This window comes from Lathyrus oleraceus, chromosome 3 (assembly GCF_024323335.1).
Source record: "Lathyrus oleraceus cultivar Zhongwan6 chromosome 3, CAAS_Psat_ZW6_1.0, whole genome shotgun sequence".
NCBI classification, from domain to species: domain Eukaryota; kingdom Viridiplantae; phylum Streptophyta; class Magnoliopsida; order Fabales; family Fabaceae; genus Lathyrus; species Lathyrus oleraceus.
Window position 1 is genome coordinate 472501528 of NC_066581.1, and position 19795 is coordinate 472521322.

The 19795-nt window shown below is 34.7% G+C and overlaps 1 protein-coding gene across 4 annotated transcripts; it reads left to right on the forward strand.

Annotated features, from left to right (window-relative positions):
• The first annotated feature begins 15013 nt into the window (after positions 1 to 15013).
• On the forward strand, positions 15014 to 18050 carry LOC127128226 (squamosa promoter-binding-like protein 16). Of its 4 annotated transcripts, none has more exons than XM_051057451.1 (4): positions 15014 to 15210; positions 15783 to 16221; positions 16477 to 16613; positions 17071 to 18050. In XM_051057451.1, the coding sequence occupies exons 2-4, from the start codon at positions 15863 to 15865 to the stop codon at positions 17676 to 17678; spliced, it is 1104 nt and encodes a 367-aa protein (XP_050913408.1). In that variant the 5' UTR covers positions 15014 to 15210; positions 15783 to 15862; the 3' UTR covers positions 17679 to 18050. The 4 variants fall into 4 exon arrangements, with proteins under 4 accessions (XP_050913408.1, XP_050913406.1, XP_050913407.1 ...); XM_051057449.1 differs by having other exon boundaries at positions 15015 to 15332; positions 15766 to 16221; XM_051057450.1 differs by having other exon boundaries at positions 15015 to 15210; positions 15766 to 16221.
• Positions 18051 to 19795: the final 1745 nt, after the last annotated feature.

Genomic DNA, 19795 nt, shown 5'->3' on the forward strand with positions numbered 1-19795 from the left:
AAGAGTGTTTGACAAAGATATTCATCCCTCTTTCCTTCAGCAGAGTAGTGTTTCTTCCTCCTCAGCGGATGGGTTCTCTTTGGTAGAGCAGTATTTAGTGGTAACCTTGGAAGCTCCTGTTTAGTGGTTGTCCCCCACATAGTTCCATTATTCCCCTCTGATAATTTCCCTAGTAAAGTTGCTTTTATGGCGGAGTTTATCTGTGCGATGATCCTGTCCCCAGTTGGAATGGCTGATGTTCATTCCCCTGCAAAGATCTTTATTTCCTGGTATCTCTTGCCCCTCATCAGATTGGATGTTTTCCACTGGTCCTGGATTTCTCTCTTGAGATGTAGTACTGGATGTTTGTTCATTCGTTAGACCTGTTTGTGTTAGAAATGTCTGTTTGTCAGCATTCATCATACATAAACCACACATATATGCATAATTTTAACATTCAGATATTCATGTTGCATTCCTTGCAATATATCTTTGTTCGTTATCTCCTGCTAGTCGGTAATATATTCCCTAAGCAGATGTTTGTGTCTGATCTCCCCATGAAGAGTCAGCCCCATAAGCAGAAAGTGTTTATCCTTTCTTCCATATTCCCCACCGAGTTATGTCCTCGTGGATGATGGTTGTTTCTATTTCCTCCCAACACATATATTGGGATGGAATTCCCCACTGAGTTATATCCTCATAGGGATGAGTCTTGTTTCATCGTGCCTCTCTAGTTTGTTCCTAGATTGGCTTTTTGCGTCCTTCCTTGCGTTTCCCCGTGGTTTACATGAATGATTGCTCAGTAACCAGTAGTTATCCATCTTTTCCTCGGCGGAGTCTGTGGTTTCCTACCCTCATACCGGTAGTTGTAAACCCTATTTCTTATCCCCTTGCAGAGTTAACATTTTGTTCATCCTAACCGATGACGGTTACTCTTCCGTGGTTTTCTACCCAGTATCTGGTAGATGTAATCCCCTCCTTGACAGTTATCTTTATCCAATATTCGGTATTGATAGTCCTTCACCCTTTTTGAGTATATCTCCCGGTAACCGGCGATATATCTCCCGGGTCATTGCCTTTGTCAATATATCCCCAGCGAGTCATCTTTCATTTTCCGTTTGTCGGTAATGATTGTTTCTCCCTTTGTGATTGGTCATCATTTTATACCTGGTTTTCGGTATCCCGATGTCCTTTCTTTTCGGTCGATTTATCCTTTATTAACCCAGTAAGCGATTGTGGATAATCTTCCATGCGAGTGCGTTATCTATGTTTTGACGGTAATAGATAATATATCTCATGCACTCTTTGGTCGAAGTCTTTTGCTCTTCCCTAGTTGAGTAAGATTTGTATCCCTTTTATGGAATCGAATGCGCATCTTGTAATCGAGTCCGCTTTTCATCCTTCTTTTGGATGATGAGTGTCTTGGAAATATTCCCCAATTCACACTTGGTTGGTCACCTATTATATGCCCAGTAACCGGTATCCCTGGTGTTCCTTCCTCTCTGCTCCCTATTATGACTTTTTGTCCCCCTGTGGAGTCAGACTTTCCTGAGTTGAAATATACCTTTTTATGTTTTCCTCAGATGATTTCGGATGTTTGATATCTCTCACCTTTATACTAGTCTTAGATATTCATTCTCCCCGAGCATGTTGTTCTCTCACCCTTATACCGGTGTTCGGATCACATGTCTCATTGAGCTTATTACCCAGTAACCGGTAATACCTCACCCTGATGTTTCCCCGGAGGAGTTCTGTTTGGACCTTCCCTGGAGAAGTCCTTTAGTGGATTTCCCCCCATCTGAATCCGGATTTTCATCCGAGTTATCCGTTGTGAATAGTTCCGCTGTATTGGCATATTCCCCATTACATGCATCTTTGAGTCAACTCGAGTCCTTCCATTGATTTATTTTCATGGAATTCTTCTCGTGTCTGTCAGTAATCTCAAGTCGTGACATGCTCACGCAATTTATCTCTTTTCTTATCCCCATAAGAGTCCCAGAGTTTCTGTCCCATGGAGTGAATTACTCATGTGGATTGTCAGTTTCTCTGGATTTCTTTTCTTCTTTGTGGACACATATCCCCACAGAGTATTACCTTTTTGCATACATACATCTGCATCATGAGGGCTCTTAGGGACCAAAATTCATCTCTTTGTTATTATTTAAGCCCATTCTACCTCGTCGAGACGAAGATTTTAACCTTCACTTCTCCGGCTAGAATGACCTTAAATAGGGGCATCTGTAAGACCCCAATTTTGACCCTAAGATCCCTCATGGCATCATAACATTTCATATGCATAGCCTCAAGGATCATAAGCATCTTGGTTCCCTTTGCCTTTGGGTGGGATCTCTTGTGAGTGGTTTGATATCACCAAGCATGCTTGAATTGTATATTATTGCTTTTCTCATTTTATTTACTAACCAAAAGCACAAAAATATGTCACTAACATTTCTTGTTTGTAGCTTGAGCAATCACAAGGTCTAAAAGCTTCTAGAAGATCCTATGTGCATTGATATGGTCAAGAGGAGATGGAAGCAAGCATGGTAATGATTCCCAAAGCTCTCATCCATCAAATATGCCTCCCAATTATCTCAATTCATCATTTTGATCAAATCAAGTCAAGGGGTTTGAGGCTTGTTTCCCAAGGAAACCCTAATTCATCTGTTCATCAACTGTGCCTTGCTCTTGAAGCAACCTCAACCCATGGTCAAATACAATCAAGGGAAGTTCTTTAATTCATCATTTCATGCATATTTGAACTTATTTGAGTGCCCTCAATCATCCATTCATCAAGATATGAGGTGTGGACTTGAGAAGTTGATCAGTCAATTCATCTGACTATTTTGAAATACATTGAGACTTAACTTTTTATGTGTTGGTCAAATGGAGATGATCCCAAGAGAAACAATGTTCTTAAGAACAATATGAACAACTTTCATGTTCATAAAAAAATTATTTGAAGCTTGTAAGGTCATCATCCATTCCAAGACATTATAGGTCATTTTCACTGAAACCCTAATTTTAGGTCAACTTCCCAAGAACATAACTCATTCATTTTTCATGATTTTGAGGTGAGAATTAATGCATTGGAAATCTTATTGTGTCTAATTCAAATGATATGTTGAGAAAAATTGCAAAATCTCAAAAGTAATACATGTGATAATGCAAAACATTATAGGTCACTTTGGACCAAATGCATTGAAATGTGAAAAAGTTTAACTTCAAGTGCCCATAACTTCTTCATTAAAAATACAAATGATGCAAAATTTGAGTCCAAATTGATTGTCTTGAAAAGATATACAACTTTCATGTTGAATATGTTATCATTTGGAGCTTGCATAATTGAGACAGAGGGGCTTGAACATTAGCCAAATTTGGAAATTTCACATATGCATGTTTTGCACCCTACACTTCAAGCTCAAATTTCATTAATTTCCAAGGCCCAAATGAAATTTTGATCAACATGAAATTTGTTCCTTATGCAATAAGATTTCCAACCATTACTCATAAGGTTGCATTTGGATTTTGGACATGGCATTTTTGAAAGCTTCATTGAAATAGTGCATTTTATGAAAATCATTCCAATTGCCATGCATGATCCATTAACATCCAATCTGCATGTCCAATTCTTATTTGGTAATGTATATCTTGCAATTCCATTCAGAATTGGGCTCTCCATGCGCCTGTGCAGGCCCATGCATGGAGGCCCTCTTCTCCCATGCACATGAGTTAGCTCAGGCATTCAACCATCTCCATCTATAAATACCATGCCATAGCTTCACAATTCTTCAACCTAATGGCACCTAAACCTCTGCTAAATTGAATCCACACCCATACCAAAGGAACAAATCTCAATTTTCTCTAAAAATTTCAGATTTAGAATTCAGTTTCCTCGACTGTTTTCTTCAGATCTAAAGTTCCTAGACCTCTTCACCTTGATCCATAGAAGCTTCTGTTTGCAAAAGAACTCAAAGATCGTGGCTCATTTCTTCACAATTCAAAGGTTTTGCTCAACTGCAATTTGCTTCGAAACAACTCATATATTGTTCCATTTGCCTTGATTTTGTGTTGTCTGAAGTCCTCTACATAGAGGCATCATTATTGTGTTCTTAATTTTTGAAATCAAGCAAGTTCAGTTGAACACCACCAAAGTTCCATCCCTGATTTCTCTCTCAATAGGGATCTAGAGTGGAATTGGGTGGCATAGGAGTGATGTACATCACTCCACCTTTCGAATGGTACCTGGATCGTGGCTTTTCATGCACATTTTTTCCTCTGCAATTTTGAACCCTCACCGGAGCTAGCTGGAGAAGACGGTGGGGCTGGCCACCGTCTGGTCTCCAGATCCAATCGTGGCCGTCCATTTTCATTTCCAGATTAGATCTAGGTTGTCCAATGTTATGACTTTTTTTAAATGTATGTGTGGTTGCATTGAGTTGGATGTATGGTGGATGCGCGCCTGAGAGCCATGTGATATGTCAGCTCAATTAATGAGCCATCATCCAACGCCTCTCCTTTTTTCTAATTTTTAATTTCTGATTTCTATTTTCTTTTATTTCTTTTAATTCCATTTTATTTCTAAAATTCATATCTCTTTCATTATTGGTCCAAAAATTATGGGACCAATTGCATTATTTCTCTTTTATTTTCTACTTTCTAAAAATGATTTTTAATATTTTTTATTTTATCATTTGCTATTTTTTAGTAATTTTCTCTTTTCTGATTATTTTTAATTCATTTTGAATAGTTTTTGATATTCAAAAAATACAAAAATATTTTCTCAACCTCTTTGAATGATGATAGATCTATGAAAAATATTCTCATCAATTTATTAATTGATTTGAGATTTATTTGAGATTTTAGTTCAATTAGGTTATTTTTATGCATTTTTAATTGATTTAAAATAGTTTCTGACTTTTAAAAATGCTGAAATTTTTTGTCAAACTTTGTTTGACCTTGTTGAACTTGGGATAATTCATTTGGACTTTTCAAAGTTGATTTGAAGTGAATTTGAAGTTTGACCTTTCTTTATTATTTTAATTCAAGTTTTATTTTCAATATTAAAAATGCCAAAAATATTTTGTTTATTTCTTGACTTCTAATCTTCATTTTGCTTCTGTTTTTTATTGTTTGACCTTGATCTTCCCTATCTTTGGTCAACATTTGTTGATTAGTACATTCCATTTCATTTAATGCACTTTAATATTCTTCTTCTTCTTCTTCTTTCTTTTTTGATCAATGAGTTAAAGATTGGTGGTTAGCATTGATTAGGGAGGTTTAATCTTCCTTGATTCAAATCTAATTCATTTTGATCATGGATCAAGTGAATGGCTTTGCATTAAGGATAGATTGCTTTCTAAATCATGCAAAGGACCTAAATCAATACAAGATCATTTCTCATCTTCTTTTTGGCATGGCAAGTTGTTGGAGTTTGATTCACTAATCAAGACCTCTAACTTGTGTTGTTGCCTACATTATTATTGACCGGCCTCAGATAGTTGTGACTTCTACATAAGTCCAATTACGATTGGTTAACATAGCGCTAAATTTGCCTTATGGCAAACTTACTACTAACACTAACCATTAACCATTAACATTTACTTCTTGCTCTTTACATTTATGCAATTTACTATTCGTGTACATATTATTCATTTGCTTTTCCCCCTTTGTTCATTTGAGCACATGTTTATGTTAATGAAATTTGCCTTTTGCTCACTTGAGCACATAATTGTGTATATATTATTGTGCTTGTATTTTGTTTTGATTGTTGTGGACCAAATGCAAAGAAATGGACAAATAGACTTAGTTTCTAGGACTTTCCCTATGCAAATTGGAGTAAAAGGACTTTAAATGTTGAAGATGGATTAGAAGGACCAAACCTCTAAATTCATTCTTGTCCATTCTTGATTTGCTTCATAAAACTCTTTGATGTGTGTGCTCTTGTGCTAGGGAATCCTATGAGAGCTCAAATTGAAGAACCGTTGCCATGTTCATCCAAAGTGAAAGATACAAGATACATTGAGGATCTTCTAAGAAGCTTGTTTGATTGTGTTGATTGCTTGAGCTTACTATTATTTTGCTTGCATATTCCAAAGGATGGGAGCTACTTGGATCATCAATATGATCTCAAGAGAGGAACTCCATTTGTGGTCTTATTTCTTATCCCTTATCTCTTGTATGATTAGGACTTTAGCCATTCTTCTTCTTCCCTCCACTCTAACCCAAGCCAAAACTTTTGTGCAAACATTTAACACTTCTTTTCAAATGCTAGAAACCTAAGCCTTATGCTTTTGATTTTAAAACTTTCTTTTCATAACACTTATTTTGAATTGAACTTCTAAGTCAACTTTGACCATATTTTGTACATACTTTTCATTGGTAAATATAACCCATTCAAATACTTTCTTTTGTGGTTTCAATGGCCACTTCCTTAATCAAAAAATTTCATAACCTTTAGCTATTATGTTTGAGTTATCCTTGAGGTAGATGTAATACTCACCTATATCCTTAGTGATGGACAATGAGTCTTCCATGCTTATTATAGGGTTAACCCCTCACTAGCATGTTGAAGCTATCCTCACATGGTGGATTTGTGGTTTTAGGTTGAGTTTTCTCCCTTGGATAACAAAAGACTTTAAGGCTTTTGGACCAATCAATCCACCAACTTGTTTTGAGATTTTTACCCCGAACTACGAGGTTTTGATCCTAATCTTTTCAAGATGGCACGTAGGCAATGGGTTTATCCATCCAAACACAAAATGTAAATAACTTGTATATTCTCTCCTCATCTCTTCAATCATGTTTGCACAAATAAATTTTCACAAAATACCAACCTTACAACAAATATGAAAAGGGCTTCCTAGGAGTACCTAGGATGTTTTGGGTGCTTAAAACCTTCCCATTGCATAACCAACCCCCTTACCCCGATCTCTGACATTTTTACTAGTTTTTGATTCGATAAAATGTTTAGGTTTTTGTTCGCTTTCTAACCATTCCCTTGGATAAATAGAAGTGCGGTGGCGACTCGACTTGTATGGTTTACCTTAGATTTAGTCAATATCCCTAATGGTAACGAATACCCCGCTACACCTGTGACCTACCAAGAGGCCATAACTGGTCCCGAGTCTGAGAAGTGGCTAGAAGCCATGAAATCTGAAATGGATTCCATGTACACAAACCAGGTTTGGACCTTGGTAGAGCCTCCTGTAGGAGTTAACCCTATAGGATGCAAGTGGGTCTTCAAAAAGAAGACCGACATGGATGGTAAGGTACATACCTATAAGGCAAGACTGGTTGCAAAAGGATATAAACAAATTCATGGGGTTGACTATGATGAAACCTTTTCACCAGTTGCAATGCCTAAATCTGTTCGGATTTTACTTGCTATCGCTGCATATCATGATTATGAAATATGGCAGATGGATGTCAAAACGGCTTTCCTTAATGGGAGTCTTCTTGAGGATGTGTACATGACACAACCTGAAGGATTTGACATACCTGGAGAAGCCCTAAAGATATCTAAGTTACAAAGGTCAATATATGGATTGAAGAAAGCTTCCAGAAGCTGGAATCTTCGTTTTGATGAAACAGTAAAACAATATGGATTCATCAAGAACGAAGATGAGCCTTGTGTCTACAAGAAGTTTAGTGGGAGCATGATCGTTTTCCTGGTATTATATGTAGATGACATATTACTCATTGGAAACGATGTTCCAACCCTACAACAAGTAAAGTCTTGGTTGGGGAAATTCTTTTCTATGAAGGACCTAGGTGAAGCAGCCTATATATTAGGAATCAGAATCTATAGAGATAGATCACAAAAATTGCTTGGCCTAAGTCAGAGTACATACATAGACAAAGTGCTGAGACGCTTTAATATGCATGATTCCAAGAAAGGATTCATACTTATGCAACATAGCATGTGTCTATCAAAAACACAATCCCCTTCAACTAAGGAAGAACGGGATCACGTGAATAAGATTCCATATGCATATGCAATAGGATCCATCATGTATGCCATGTTATGTACTCGACCAGATGTCTTGTATGCTTTGAGTGCAATGAGTAAGTACCAATCTGATCCTGGTGATGCTCATTGGGTAGCTGTCAAGAATATCCTTAAGTATTTGAGAAGGACTAAGGACTCATTCTTGATATATGGAGGTTAGGAAGAGCTGGCTGTAATTGGATACCCCGATGCTAGCTTCCAGACAGATAAGGATGACTTTAGATTGTAATCTGGTTATGTGTTTTGCTTAAACGGTGGCGCTGTGAGCTGGAAAAGTTCAAAGCAAGATACAGTTGCTAATTCTACAACCGAGGCCGAGTATATTGCTGCCTCAAGTGCAACAAAGGAAGCTGTTTGGATCAAAAAGTTCATTAGTGAACTTGGCGTGGTTCCTAGCATTGTGGATCCCATTGGTCTCTATTGTGATAACAATGGTGCTATGGCACAAGCTAAGGAACCTAGATCTCACCAACGATCCAAACACATACTTAGGCATTATCACCTCATTCGAGAGATAATAGATAGAGGAGATGTGAAAATATGCAGAGTACCTACACTTGACAATATTACAGACCCACTGACAAAGCCTCTTCCGCAGCAGAAGCATGATGGCCATACTAAATCTATGGGCATTAGGGGTATGCCTGATTGGCTCTAGTGCTAGTGGGAGATTGTTGGTGTAAGCCCTAGAGGCCAATACTTTTGGTACTTGTATCGAATTATTTATTAATTATAAAAGTCTTTTTCTTTATTATGTTTGTTTAATAAAGTCCATAGAATAGCTAGTCCGTTTAATGTATCAAGTGTGACTTGATCATGAGATCACATTAAACATAAGGACACTATTCTTAAAGTATCTGTAGTCGAGCTTTATTGTGAAGTGGGATAACATTAAAGCATAAATACTATTATGCATATAGACTGATGATCACATCTCATGGATCATGGATAAGGAGTTATCAAGTCTTAAACATAGGTATGAATATTAAGAGTAATATTTATACTAGATTGACCCGCTATGAGAATACTATATAGAATGATATGCAAAGTGTCATAAGTTATTCTCATGGTGATAATGGTGTATACCACCCTTCGACCTGAAACCACTATGGACCCTAGATATAGAGTCGAGTGCCTTGTTGCTGATCAAACATTGTCCGTAACTGGATGACCATAAAGACAGTTGATGGGTACTCCACGAAGCATGCTAAGGGACATGAGTGACCTAGATGGAATTTGCCCATCCTGCATAACAGGATAAATGTCTATGGGCCCTATATTGAACTGGACAAGGATGACACGGTCTATGCCTTGTGTTCAATATAGACATAAGGGCAAAATGGTAATTATACACATAAGTATTATTACAGAAGGATTTGTCAGATCACATAACATTTTCGTGTCTTGGGTAGCAGCGATGTGTTGCTAGATACCGCTCACTGTTTATTATGTTAAATGCGTGATTTAATATAATTGCCAGTGCCGCGAAAACCTACAGGGTCACACACAAAAGGACGGATTGATGAGAGATAGAGTAACTAAGGAACACCGTAAGGTACGATGCACTTAAGTGAATTGTAGAACATCGTAAGGTACGGTGTACTTAAAGAGAATACGAAATATGGTAAGGTACCACGCGCTTAAGCGATTTTGGCATATTATAAAATATGGGCCACAAACACTTAAGTGGGCTTTTTAGCTTGCAGCCCACATAAGTGGTTCTATAAATAGAACCCTTGTGCAGAAGCATTTAATGCAGTTGCAATTTCGTTTCTCTCTCTCTCTCTCTCTCTCTCTCTCTCTCACTCACTCAAAGCCTTCATTCTTAGCAGCTAGCACTGAGATTGAAGGAATCTGTTCGTGTGGACTGAGTAGAGGCGTTGTCGTCGTTCAACATTTGTGATCGCTTCGTAGATCTGCATCAAAGGTTTCAATCATCACAAGAGGTAACGATTCTATCACTGATCATGCCCATTCGTAAGGATCACTAAGGGAGAAAGTTTTAAATTCCGCTGCGTTTTGGATCGCTAATTCTCCTTCATCTCACCCATTTGCTTTATGTTGTCTACCATGGACAAATTGCAGATAATCAGGAGTAAAGTTTGGTTGCTGTGAGTGGAAGATGGCTTCTTGGAGCTCATCTTCATTTTTTCTATCGTTATCATTTTAATCAGTTTAATACTCTGATCTATAACATCGGGAATAAGACGTTTTTATTATGTTTTGAACTAATGCTGAATTATATAGTTTAAAGCCTAATACTTTATTTGTGAAATTTTATTTTTAAGTTTTATTATGTTAATTTCGTTGCACGTTGTTAAATGATTTTGAAAGTTTTTGGATGGTTGTCATAGTGACACCTTAAATTGTTGATTAAATATTTTTATATAAGTTTCGGGATGTAGAGTGTTACAGAAGCTGTCAATTCATAGGTGAAAACCTAATATCCTGGGCTAGTAAAAGACAAGCAACTATTGCTTTGTTTATAGTAGAAGCAGAATGCATCTCAACTGCAAGTTGTTGCACACAACTGCTTTGGATGAAATATCAGTTGGAAGACTATCAGATAAATGGAAGCAGTACTCTAATCTTTTGTGATAATGTTGCTGCTATCTATTTAAAAACGAATCCTATTTAACATTATAGAATTAAGCACATAGAAATAAAATATTATTTTATTATTGACAATGTTGAGAAGGGTGTGATAAATATACAGTTCATTGATACTAATCATCAATGGGATGATATATTTACCAATCCTTTTACTATTGAAACATTTGATTTTATTAAAAAGAATGTAAACATGCATTTTGTTAAGATTAATGCTTACTTCTAAATGGAGGATCCGAGTCAGATGATGATCAGAAGCTACTGTGATTAGTAGTTCTAAACTAGCTCCTAATGAATAGTAGCATCTTATGCAACTCAGTCTCTGATGCTCAGAATAATATTAGTTGCATTTAATAGCATATAAGTGGAATTTTTTTTAAGACATGTCCACTTATGTGTCATGAGTCTGAAAGGTTTTCTAACATGTGGTTTCTGAGCTATTGAGTAATAATTGATGGTTAATGATTCAATTATGTTTGAGTATTGTGCCACTCGCCCATGTGTTATCAACTGTTGTTGTTTTTTCTAAAAATCTTTATGCCTCTGATTGTTTACTACGTGTTTCTAATTTATTAGACTCTGAACTAGCTAGTTCTCTAAGTGAGATGATTCTCTGGTTCAGAAGGTCCTAAGCCAGAATTCCTCTGGGAATTTTCTGTCCTATGATCTTTGAGTTATATTGATGCATATAACCAAGTGTTGTTTTGTTAAGGCAAAGAAGTATGACTTCTGTCATGTATATTCTTACTGCTGTCAAAAACTTGTGTTACCTTATGGGAATTATTTTCTTGGGTAAAATAAAATCATGTTTTATCTCCCCATAGTCATTTGTTTTAATGGTTATATAATTATATTTTTTATTATTCTTATCACACACACCACACAAATATCACTTAATGGTTGAAAACTCTCTGAAACATCTCTTATAATGGATGTTAGTGGCAAGCGAATCATTAACAAACGCAATGGGAAAAGAATGGGTTATTATTGATTAAGAAGATATTTTAAATCCAAAGTCATTCTGAAAAGCAAACAGATGCATTACAAAGACTACATTTCTCAAATTACATTAGCATCTGAATCAGAGTCATCAATTGGATCCTTCTGCTTCTTGAGTTTCTTTATTTTGGAGTTGAAGTCCTCCCCACCAAAGAAACTTTTACATATGAACTAGTTTGTGACTTTGATCCCGCATACTTATTGAGTTTATTATCTTTGTGTTTCCTTCCTTCAACATCTCTAGACTTCTTAATAACCTTGTTGATCTCATGGGAAGAGACCTACTTAGAACTCTTGGAAGACTTGCTCATTCTATCAGTTATGAAGAGATGGATGGAAAGGAATGTGACCTTACTAGTAACAGAACACAACTTATATAGAGAGTTAGGGATAAAGCAAAATCAGTTTTGTGTATTGTGCACCAATGGACATTGGGGAGAGATTGATGGAAAGGAATGTGACCTTACTAGTAACGGAACATAACTTATATAGAGAGTTAGGAATAAAGCAAAATCAGTTTTGCGTATTATGCACCAATGGACATTAGGGAGAGATATATTCTCAGCCTTCAAGCACATCTCCCTATCTTTTACTGCTTTATTTCTATCAAATGCTCAGGTGTCTGAACCAACTTTGACCATCTCAAGAATTGAAGAGTTTTTTCCCAACCATTCCAGCCAATCTTCAATCACATTTTTTCAGTGAATTTTCTTATATGTTTTTTTGTGCCTCTGAAATTTTCGTTTGTTTAAATCAAATATTTCTTTTTTCAATGTCTTTTTTATTTCTTTAATTTGTTTTTATTGATGATAAAAAGGGAGTAGATATAGAAGTATTTAAGCACCTGAATCTGATAGTTATTATATTTGCTTAAAATTTGAAGATTTTTATTGTGCTTTAAATGTTTAAATTTAATTAACCTAGATAGGACTTAGGGGGATCTTGCAAATCTCACCCTATGTATTATTAGACTCAGGTGGAGCTTACAAACCTCGGACCTTGAAGTTAACTTGTTAATTAAATTAACAACCATTATCCTTAAATACTTATGTTTGTCATCATAAAAAAGGGGAAATTGTTGGAACAAAATAGACTTATCCCATATCCCTTAAATTTCCATGATAACAAAGTATTTAAAGAACAATCGGTTATACTAATATTTATTCAAGTGTGCCAAACCATAGACTAAAATTTCATGAACAATTCAAATTTTGGTTCTAACTATGAACATCTTAAGAGATGCTTAAAGACCAAAATTTGATGGATCATAAGGTGAAGACCAAATTCTGAAAAAGTCAACTTCTAAAGAGTTCAACGTCTGAAGATCAGAGTCTGAAGAAGGCATCCTCTAAAGATCATACTTTGGAGAAGTCTACTTCTTAAGATCATAACTTGAAGACTAGTCAAAGCGCAAAGAACAAGGTGACACTGATAGGTCACTGTCAACCTCTGAGTCTACTTTGTCACGTTAAGAACTAAGCTCTATTTTCTTCATGGAGTCAACTGAGATGCAACTAATAATTCCTCTTGCAGCAAAGGAATTTCAAACAAGTTTTCAACGACATTAACCATTTGGAGACACATCTCAACGTCTCTATTCAAGCTTCTTAAGAACTCTTTTTTGTTGGATCTTCAACGACTCTTTTCCTTCTCTATTTAAGGAGCTGAAGACTTGAAGAAAAAAATGAATGAACCATTGACATTAAAAAAACAGTTACTCTGTCAAAACATAAGTACAAGTTCAACTTAGGATTTCTTATCTTTGTATATTCTAGAAATCCCTAAGTCTTAAAGAGTTCTTCTTGAATTGTATTTTGTCTACACCTATGATTGTATATCAAGTATATTATCCCAAACAATATTTTATCTGTTAGGTAAATTGTTAGAACTCTCTTACTTATTTGCGTATGAATTTAGAGATATCACCATGGTCCTTCAAAAGACCATGGTAATGTGGGCATTGTTGTATATATATTTTGTAGTATTGATCATTGTCTTCTCGAGTGACCAACTTTAGAATCGGTTCGTGTATCCGATCATTTTGAGAACAATCATCAAAAGTACCAAAAACTACAATGAGTTAATTAAGGATATGAATTATGTCATTTCCCCCACTAAATTATATTTTATATAATTAAATAGATTTTACGATAAAATAAAACACTATATAAACATATTACAATCTAAACTTTTTAATCATGCAATGGGACAAATTAATAAACATAATTGTATTTTGATACATTTGCAAATACCTCATAGGGGTGATGTGGAAGGTGAAAAACTCTCATGCCATCTTTCTGATTATCTATTAATTAGATCAATTGCCTATTTATTGAACGTGACATCCATTTCTCAAATACACCGCTCACTCTCTAGATAACTCACTCGAAGCGTGAGAACGACATGTCCCAATCTACAACGGTGTAGAGAGGGGTTAGGGGAAAATTAACCATGTAGTCCTGAATTATAGGAGGACTGCCTTATTCCCACGCTCTTAGGAGGATTACTATTTTTTGACAATATGAGATCCAGGTCCAGAGACCTCTATAAATACCCCAACCATAGAGTTGAAAATATACCCAATCTCATTTTTTGAATACGATATATACAAAGCTTCTCACCTCTCTGCGTGAACTAACTCTAAACTCCACGGCATGCCTTAAAATTTTTTAGCATCCCTAAATCACTTGTGAATGTCGTGTATTATAATTTTATCTAGTACAATAATAAATAATACTCATACCAATCTTAAGTATAAAATAAAGTTTATTAACAAAATTTTATATATTTAGTTCAAATATATTAATTTTTGTTGATAAAACTTTCTCTTATAGATATAATAGCTCTTAAAAGATAAATATATACATCAATTAAAAATATTTAATTTTTACAAAAATTATGAAAGAAATCTCATACCATTTATCTTTAAAATTCATTCTAACCATACTTATCTAACCCTAAAAAAATGTTTGTTACTAAAGTTAATCCTCTAATTTTAAAATTTCTAATTTCACCTAACTTTAAAGAATTTTCATAAGAGAAGTGAAATATACATGAAAACAAAGGAAAACAAGAGGAGAGAGACTACATTTTAAAAAAAGAAATAGAGAGAAAGACTAAGTACAGTTCATATAGTAAATACATCTACATAAACATAGTAAGAACCGTTTCTAAAATTGTAACAATCCAGTTAGGTACTTGTATATAATATATATATATATATATATATATATAATATATATATATATATATATATATATAATATATATATATAATATATAGTCCAAAGCTGCAGTCACTTTCTCCATTGTCTCCCATGTCAAATTGCCCACTACCTCTATTTATTCTACTTGCATTATTTAGTCATATGGTCATTACTTTATCAACAAAAATTAAAATACAAAAAATTCAAAGACTTGACATAAAGATAAAAAAAATCACATAACATTAAAACCCCTCCATGAAGAAAGAAAAAACAGATCTCATTCATTCACTCTTCCCCATAATAATTTAATTATTTTTTTGTTAAGTTAAGGTAAATATAATATAATATATTCTTACTAATGTGGTTTCTGCCTCTAAATCCACCACAAGAGCTCAATGAATGAGATTTGGTAACCTACTTTTTCATACTCTAAAATTCTCTCACTTTATTATTATCTACTCCATCATTGAAAAAAATAATGGTTCATGTTTCTTCTCAACTCATTGTCTTGGAAACTCATCTTCTTCAACTGTAAGAAATAATTTATGTGATTTATATTTTATGTATTACCTTGTTTGTTAGGTGTATATATCATATATGTAGTTGCTCTCTTTATTTCAAAATAAAAAAAACCTTATGTTAATTTTATATTATACAAAACAACAAAGTCTTGATTAATGAATTCAACAAATTGCTTTAGATTGAGGGGACCTTAGTGTTTGTGGTCTTTAATGTTTAAAAGGATATCTTCTAATATTCTTTTGCTTTTTTAATTATTTAAAAAAATATATTTTATTTTATTTTGATGTTTGTGATGGATTCAATTTATAGTTTTGTGAACTTGGTATTTATTCTAAATGTTTTTTCTGACACCCTTTATCCTATATTTGATTCTCACAAGTCAAAGTTTTAATTTTGTTGTGATAAATATAAAGGGGTTATAAGATTCTGATTCTTGTGTTAGTGAGTACTTTGTTTTAGGTTTGGCATATTGAAAAGGGTTTTAAAGGATTTAAAGAACAAGTTTTGTTTTGGAGTGATTGATTATTAGTTTGCTTTTGATGGATTGGGATTGGAAAGAGTTTGCTTGGGATCCATCTGGGTTGGAGGAGATGAAAAATGGAGGAGATTCAATGGATTTGAGGCTTGGTGAGGCTTCTGATTCATTGGAAAAATCGGTTCGGGATAGTGGGAGAAAGGGTGATGATTTGAAAGGCGTGTCGTCGTTTTCTGGATCGTCGAAGAGATCGCGGTTGCAGAATGGATTGCTGAATATGATTTGCTCGGTTGATGGATGTAAGGCGGATCTTAGTGATTGTAGAGAGTATCATAAGCGGCATAGAGTTTGCGAGAAACACTCGAAAACTCCTGTTGTGTTGGTTGGAGGTAAGCAGCAGAGATTCTGCCAACAATGTAGCAGGTATATTAATTGAAGTTGCTTGTTTCGGATTCGTAGTTTGTTCGATTTTGTTGAAGTAAATATGCGAATTAGTCCTTAGAATTGTAAGCTTCGGTCAATTTTGCTTGGTTGGTGATGCTCAAAAATGACCGATACTTACAATTTCGATGATCGATTTTATACCTATTCAATTTTGCTCGGTTTTTGTTCTTTAGGTTGTAAGGGAATATTTGTATCGTTCTTCTGATGCGTTATGGACTTGTCATTTTGATGTAGGTTTCATTCGCTTGCGGAGTTTGATGAGGTTAAGAGAAGTTGCAGGAAGCGGCTTGATGGGCATAATAGGCGGAGGAGGAAACCTCAACCACCTTCTCTTTTCATGGCTGCTGAGAAATTCATGTACAATTACAAAGGTTTGTGTTTGCGGCATCACATGATTCTAAGATAGATGACTTGTTTCTGTTAATGTTTTTCTCGTTCTCGATTTTACGATTGTGAAAACTGAGGTGAAAAACAGAAATAGGTAGAATAGAATAGACTAATGATTAATGCATTCATATGAAACAATAACCGTCGCCTATATTAGAAAGAAACGAGCAAATGCGGATACATAACCATCAATGAAGCACGGACGCGACACTGACACTGACATGTTGACACTGGTAATAATTTGAAAAAATGAATAAATTGAACGTAATTGTAAATGTCAGTGTTGGTGTACAGACACACTTTTTTTCAGAGGTGTCGTGCTACAAAGATGACAAACCATGAAGGTCCGAAATTGGTTACCGCTAAAATTTTCGTTTCTTCTTGTCATTATTTTTTTTCTTTAGTACACTTAATATGGAATTTTACATTGACTTGTCTTAGGTCCTAGAATCCTGCACTTTGGAAGCCCTCAGGCATATGTGAATCCTATTATGAGAAACATTTGGCCTGCCACTGCAATAACCGAAGCTGAATCAGGTTACGACCATCACCGACTTTTGTATCGAATCGACAAACATAAACAGGATAAAGGACATCCTCTTTGGCAAGAAACTGTCCCTAAAGCCGGCGATGTTAACGAAGCAGCGCCAGGAGTTTCTATCAGCCAGCCTATCCGCGGTGCCGTTGGTTCGACCGCAGGTGGAAAAGGCGGTAGGAAGCTCTCTTCTGATAGCAAACCTGGATCTTTTGACTCGGGTTGTGCTCTCTATCTTCTGTCAACACTTCAATCACAAAGTTCCGAGTTGAGTTTGATGCAGTCCAGCATCAAGGACAGTCCAACACAGTCTTCATCCGGAACGATGCGTTTTGATGCCACGAACGAGTATTTGTGCTCGGGTAAGGTTAAAGATAAGCCTAATAATGGTCAAGTGTTTGTTCTAGATGCAAACACAACAAACCTTCAATGTAATGGGATGCTGCAAATGGGGCCTAATAATGGTTTGATGGAAAACGAAAACTCGCTGACGCTGCCATTTTTCTGGGAGTAAACTCTTTCGACGATTCTGTTCATTCGTCCGTTGTTTCTCCCGACTCTCCAACATTGAATTGTTTGGTATTTGAGTGGTGTTAAGGTCTTTTTTGGTGGTTCTATCATCCGTCCGTGTCTGTTGTTGCTCCCGTCGCAACTCGAAGATTGAGTTGATGGGTCTTTTTGGGAAATTTATGGAATTATTGGTCTTCAAAACATTGTGTGTACTCTAATAATTAAACTTAAACTAGTTGAATTTTTATGGTAAGTGTACTTTGTTCCCATCAATTCAAATGTTGTAGCACAATTGGTTGTATGCAGTTTTGAATACCAAGAATTCAGATTGAAATGCATGTAGTGAAGTATTGACATGCTGGTGGATTATATGTCATCAACAATGAGCATTTGTTTCGACTTTTTTAAAAATAATTGTGTAAAATAATTTAGGAAGAAATTTTTTATAAAAATTTCAAGTAAAAATTTGATTTGAATGTTATTTTATATATTTTATTATTTTATTAAAACTTATTTTAAACATCAAAATTTAAAAAAATTATTTAATTTTAATTATGTTTTGATATTCAATAATGTATGTTTATGTTATAAGATATCAAAATTAATTTTTTAAATTATACTTAAATAAGTTCTAATAAAATTTTCCACATAATCTTAAAAAGAAAAATCAATTAACACGAGTCTGATTAAATAATTATGATAGATAATGCCCCTACCTAATAGGATAAGATATGAAAGCAACATATATATGGTTAATCTTGTCATTTAGCCACTAAGAAATTTGAGTGATAGAACAGATTATTTGCAGTTGTATAAATGTTTAGAAGTTGATTTCTATACTATTTAGTGTTTGACTTAAATAGGATTATCACTGTATTAGAACATAATCAAAAGATTTTTTGTCGGAGACAATACTAATTGAGTTTTAAGCATTCCACTCTAGTAGTGTAAATTGTTGTCTAAAACATATATTATCAGTGTTTAGTATTTTGTCATGAAAACTTCCTCTTGAAACTTCCTTTTGAAATTTTTTAAAATGAGATTGAAAATTCTGTAGGCCAAAACAAAAGACAGCCTTTCATGCTGGCATTGTTGGAGGATTAATGACCACTTGAATATATATGTTTTTACTTTTAACTTTCATGAAAGAAGATAGAAACCAGAAGTAGTAGGGAACTTTTGGGGGATGTAAGGTGTCAATAGTATCCACTTTAAGAAACCAAGAGAACATAATTGTGAATATTGTGATAGGTCATTGATGTGAGTCGAAGAAAAGTATATAATTCAATCATATCACCTTATTTTATTTCAAAATATGTTTGTAATATTTTTGCAAAATTATTACTAAATAACAATAAAATTTCTTTTTGAAAATAACCAAATAATATATATTTTTAAAAAATTATTAATATAACAACTTTTTTTTAAATTATCTAGATATAGCAAGCGCCATACCAAATGGCGCATGCTTTAGGCCATTGAACTAAGATGCCATGTTTAGTGGTGCCTGCATGCAGCTCAAGTCAATGCAATTGACGCATGCATTGAAGATTGAATTGGGGCGTCAATGCATCTGATGCATGCATGCATGCATAGTACATGTGTCATTTCATATGGCTACTGCTTTGTTTCAACTCTATAAATACAACGTCACCTATCATTGTTTTCACATATTTTCTTACCATCTCCTTCCATTTTCTTCAATCTCCTTCAATTTTTCTTCAAAGTGTCTTCATATACGTGTCCTTATATTCAGAAGAGAAATGTTGATTTAATTTATTCGGCAATAAAACCTCCGATGAAGATCCAATTATGGAATATAGAGACGTTCAAACATCATAACAAGACATTGATCATTTGGTTAGATTGAGACATTGCAGAAGCTGAAAAGATCAGAAGAACTCAAAGGCTTGATACCACATTCAACCAAAATGGAGAAGTTCGTTTTTAGGTGAATGTTTAAATTGACATAGATGTTCACATGATGATGTATAGTTCTCACAAAATTGTTTTTATGGTTTTAATCGCATAGTTATGTTGTTTAGTTGTTGTATTTGTTTATGATGTTGTTTAATTGTTGTAGTTATTGTGTTGTTGTTTAATTGTTGTTTAAATTATTAT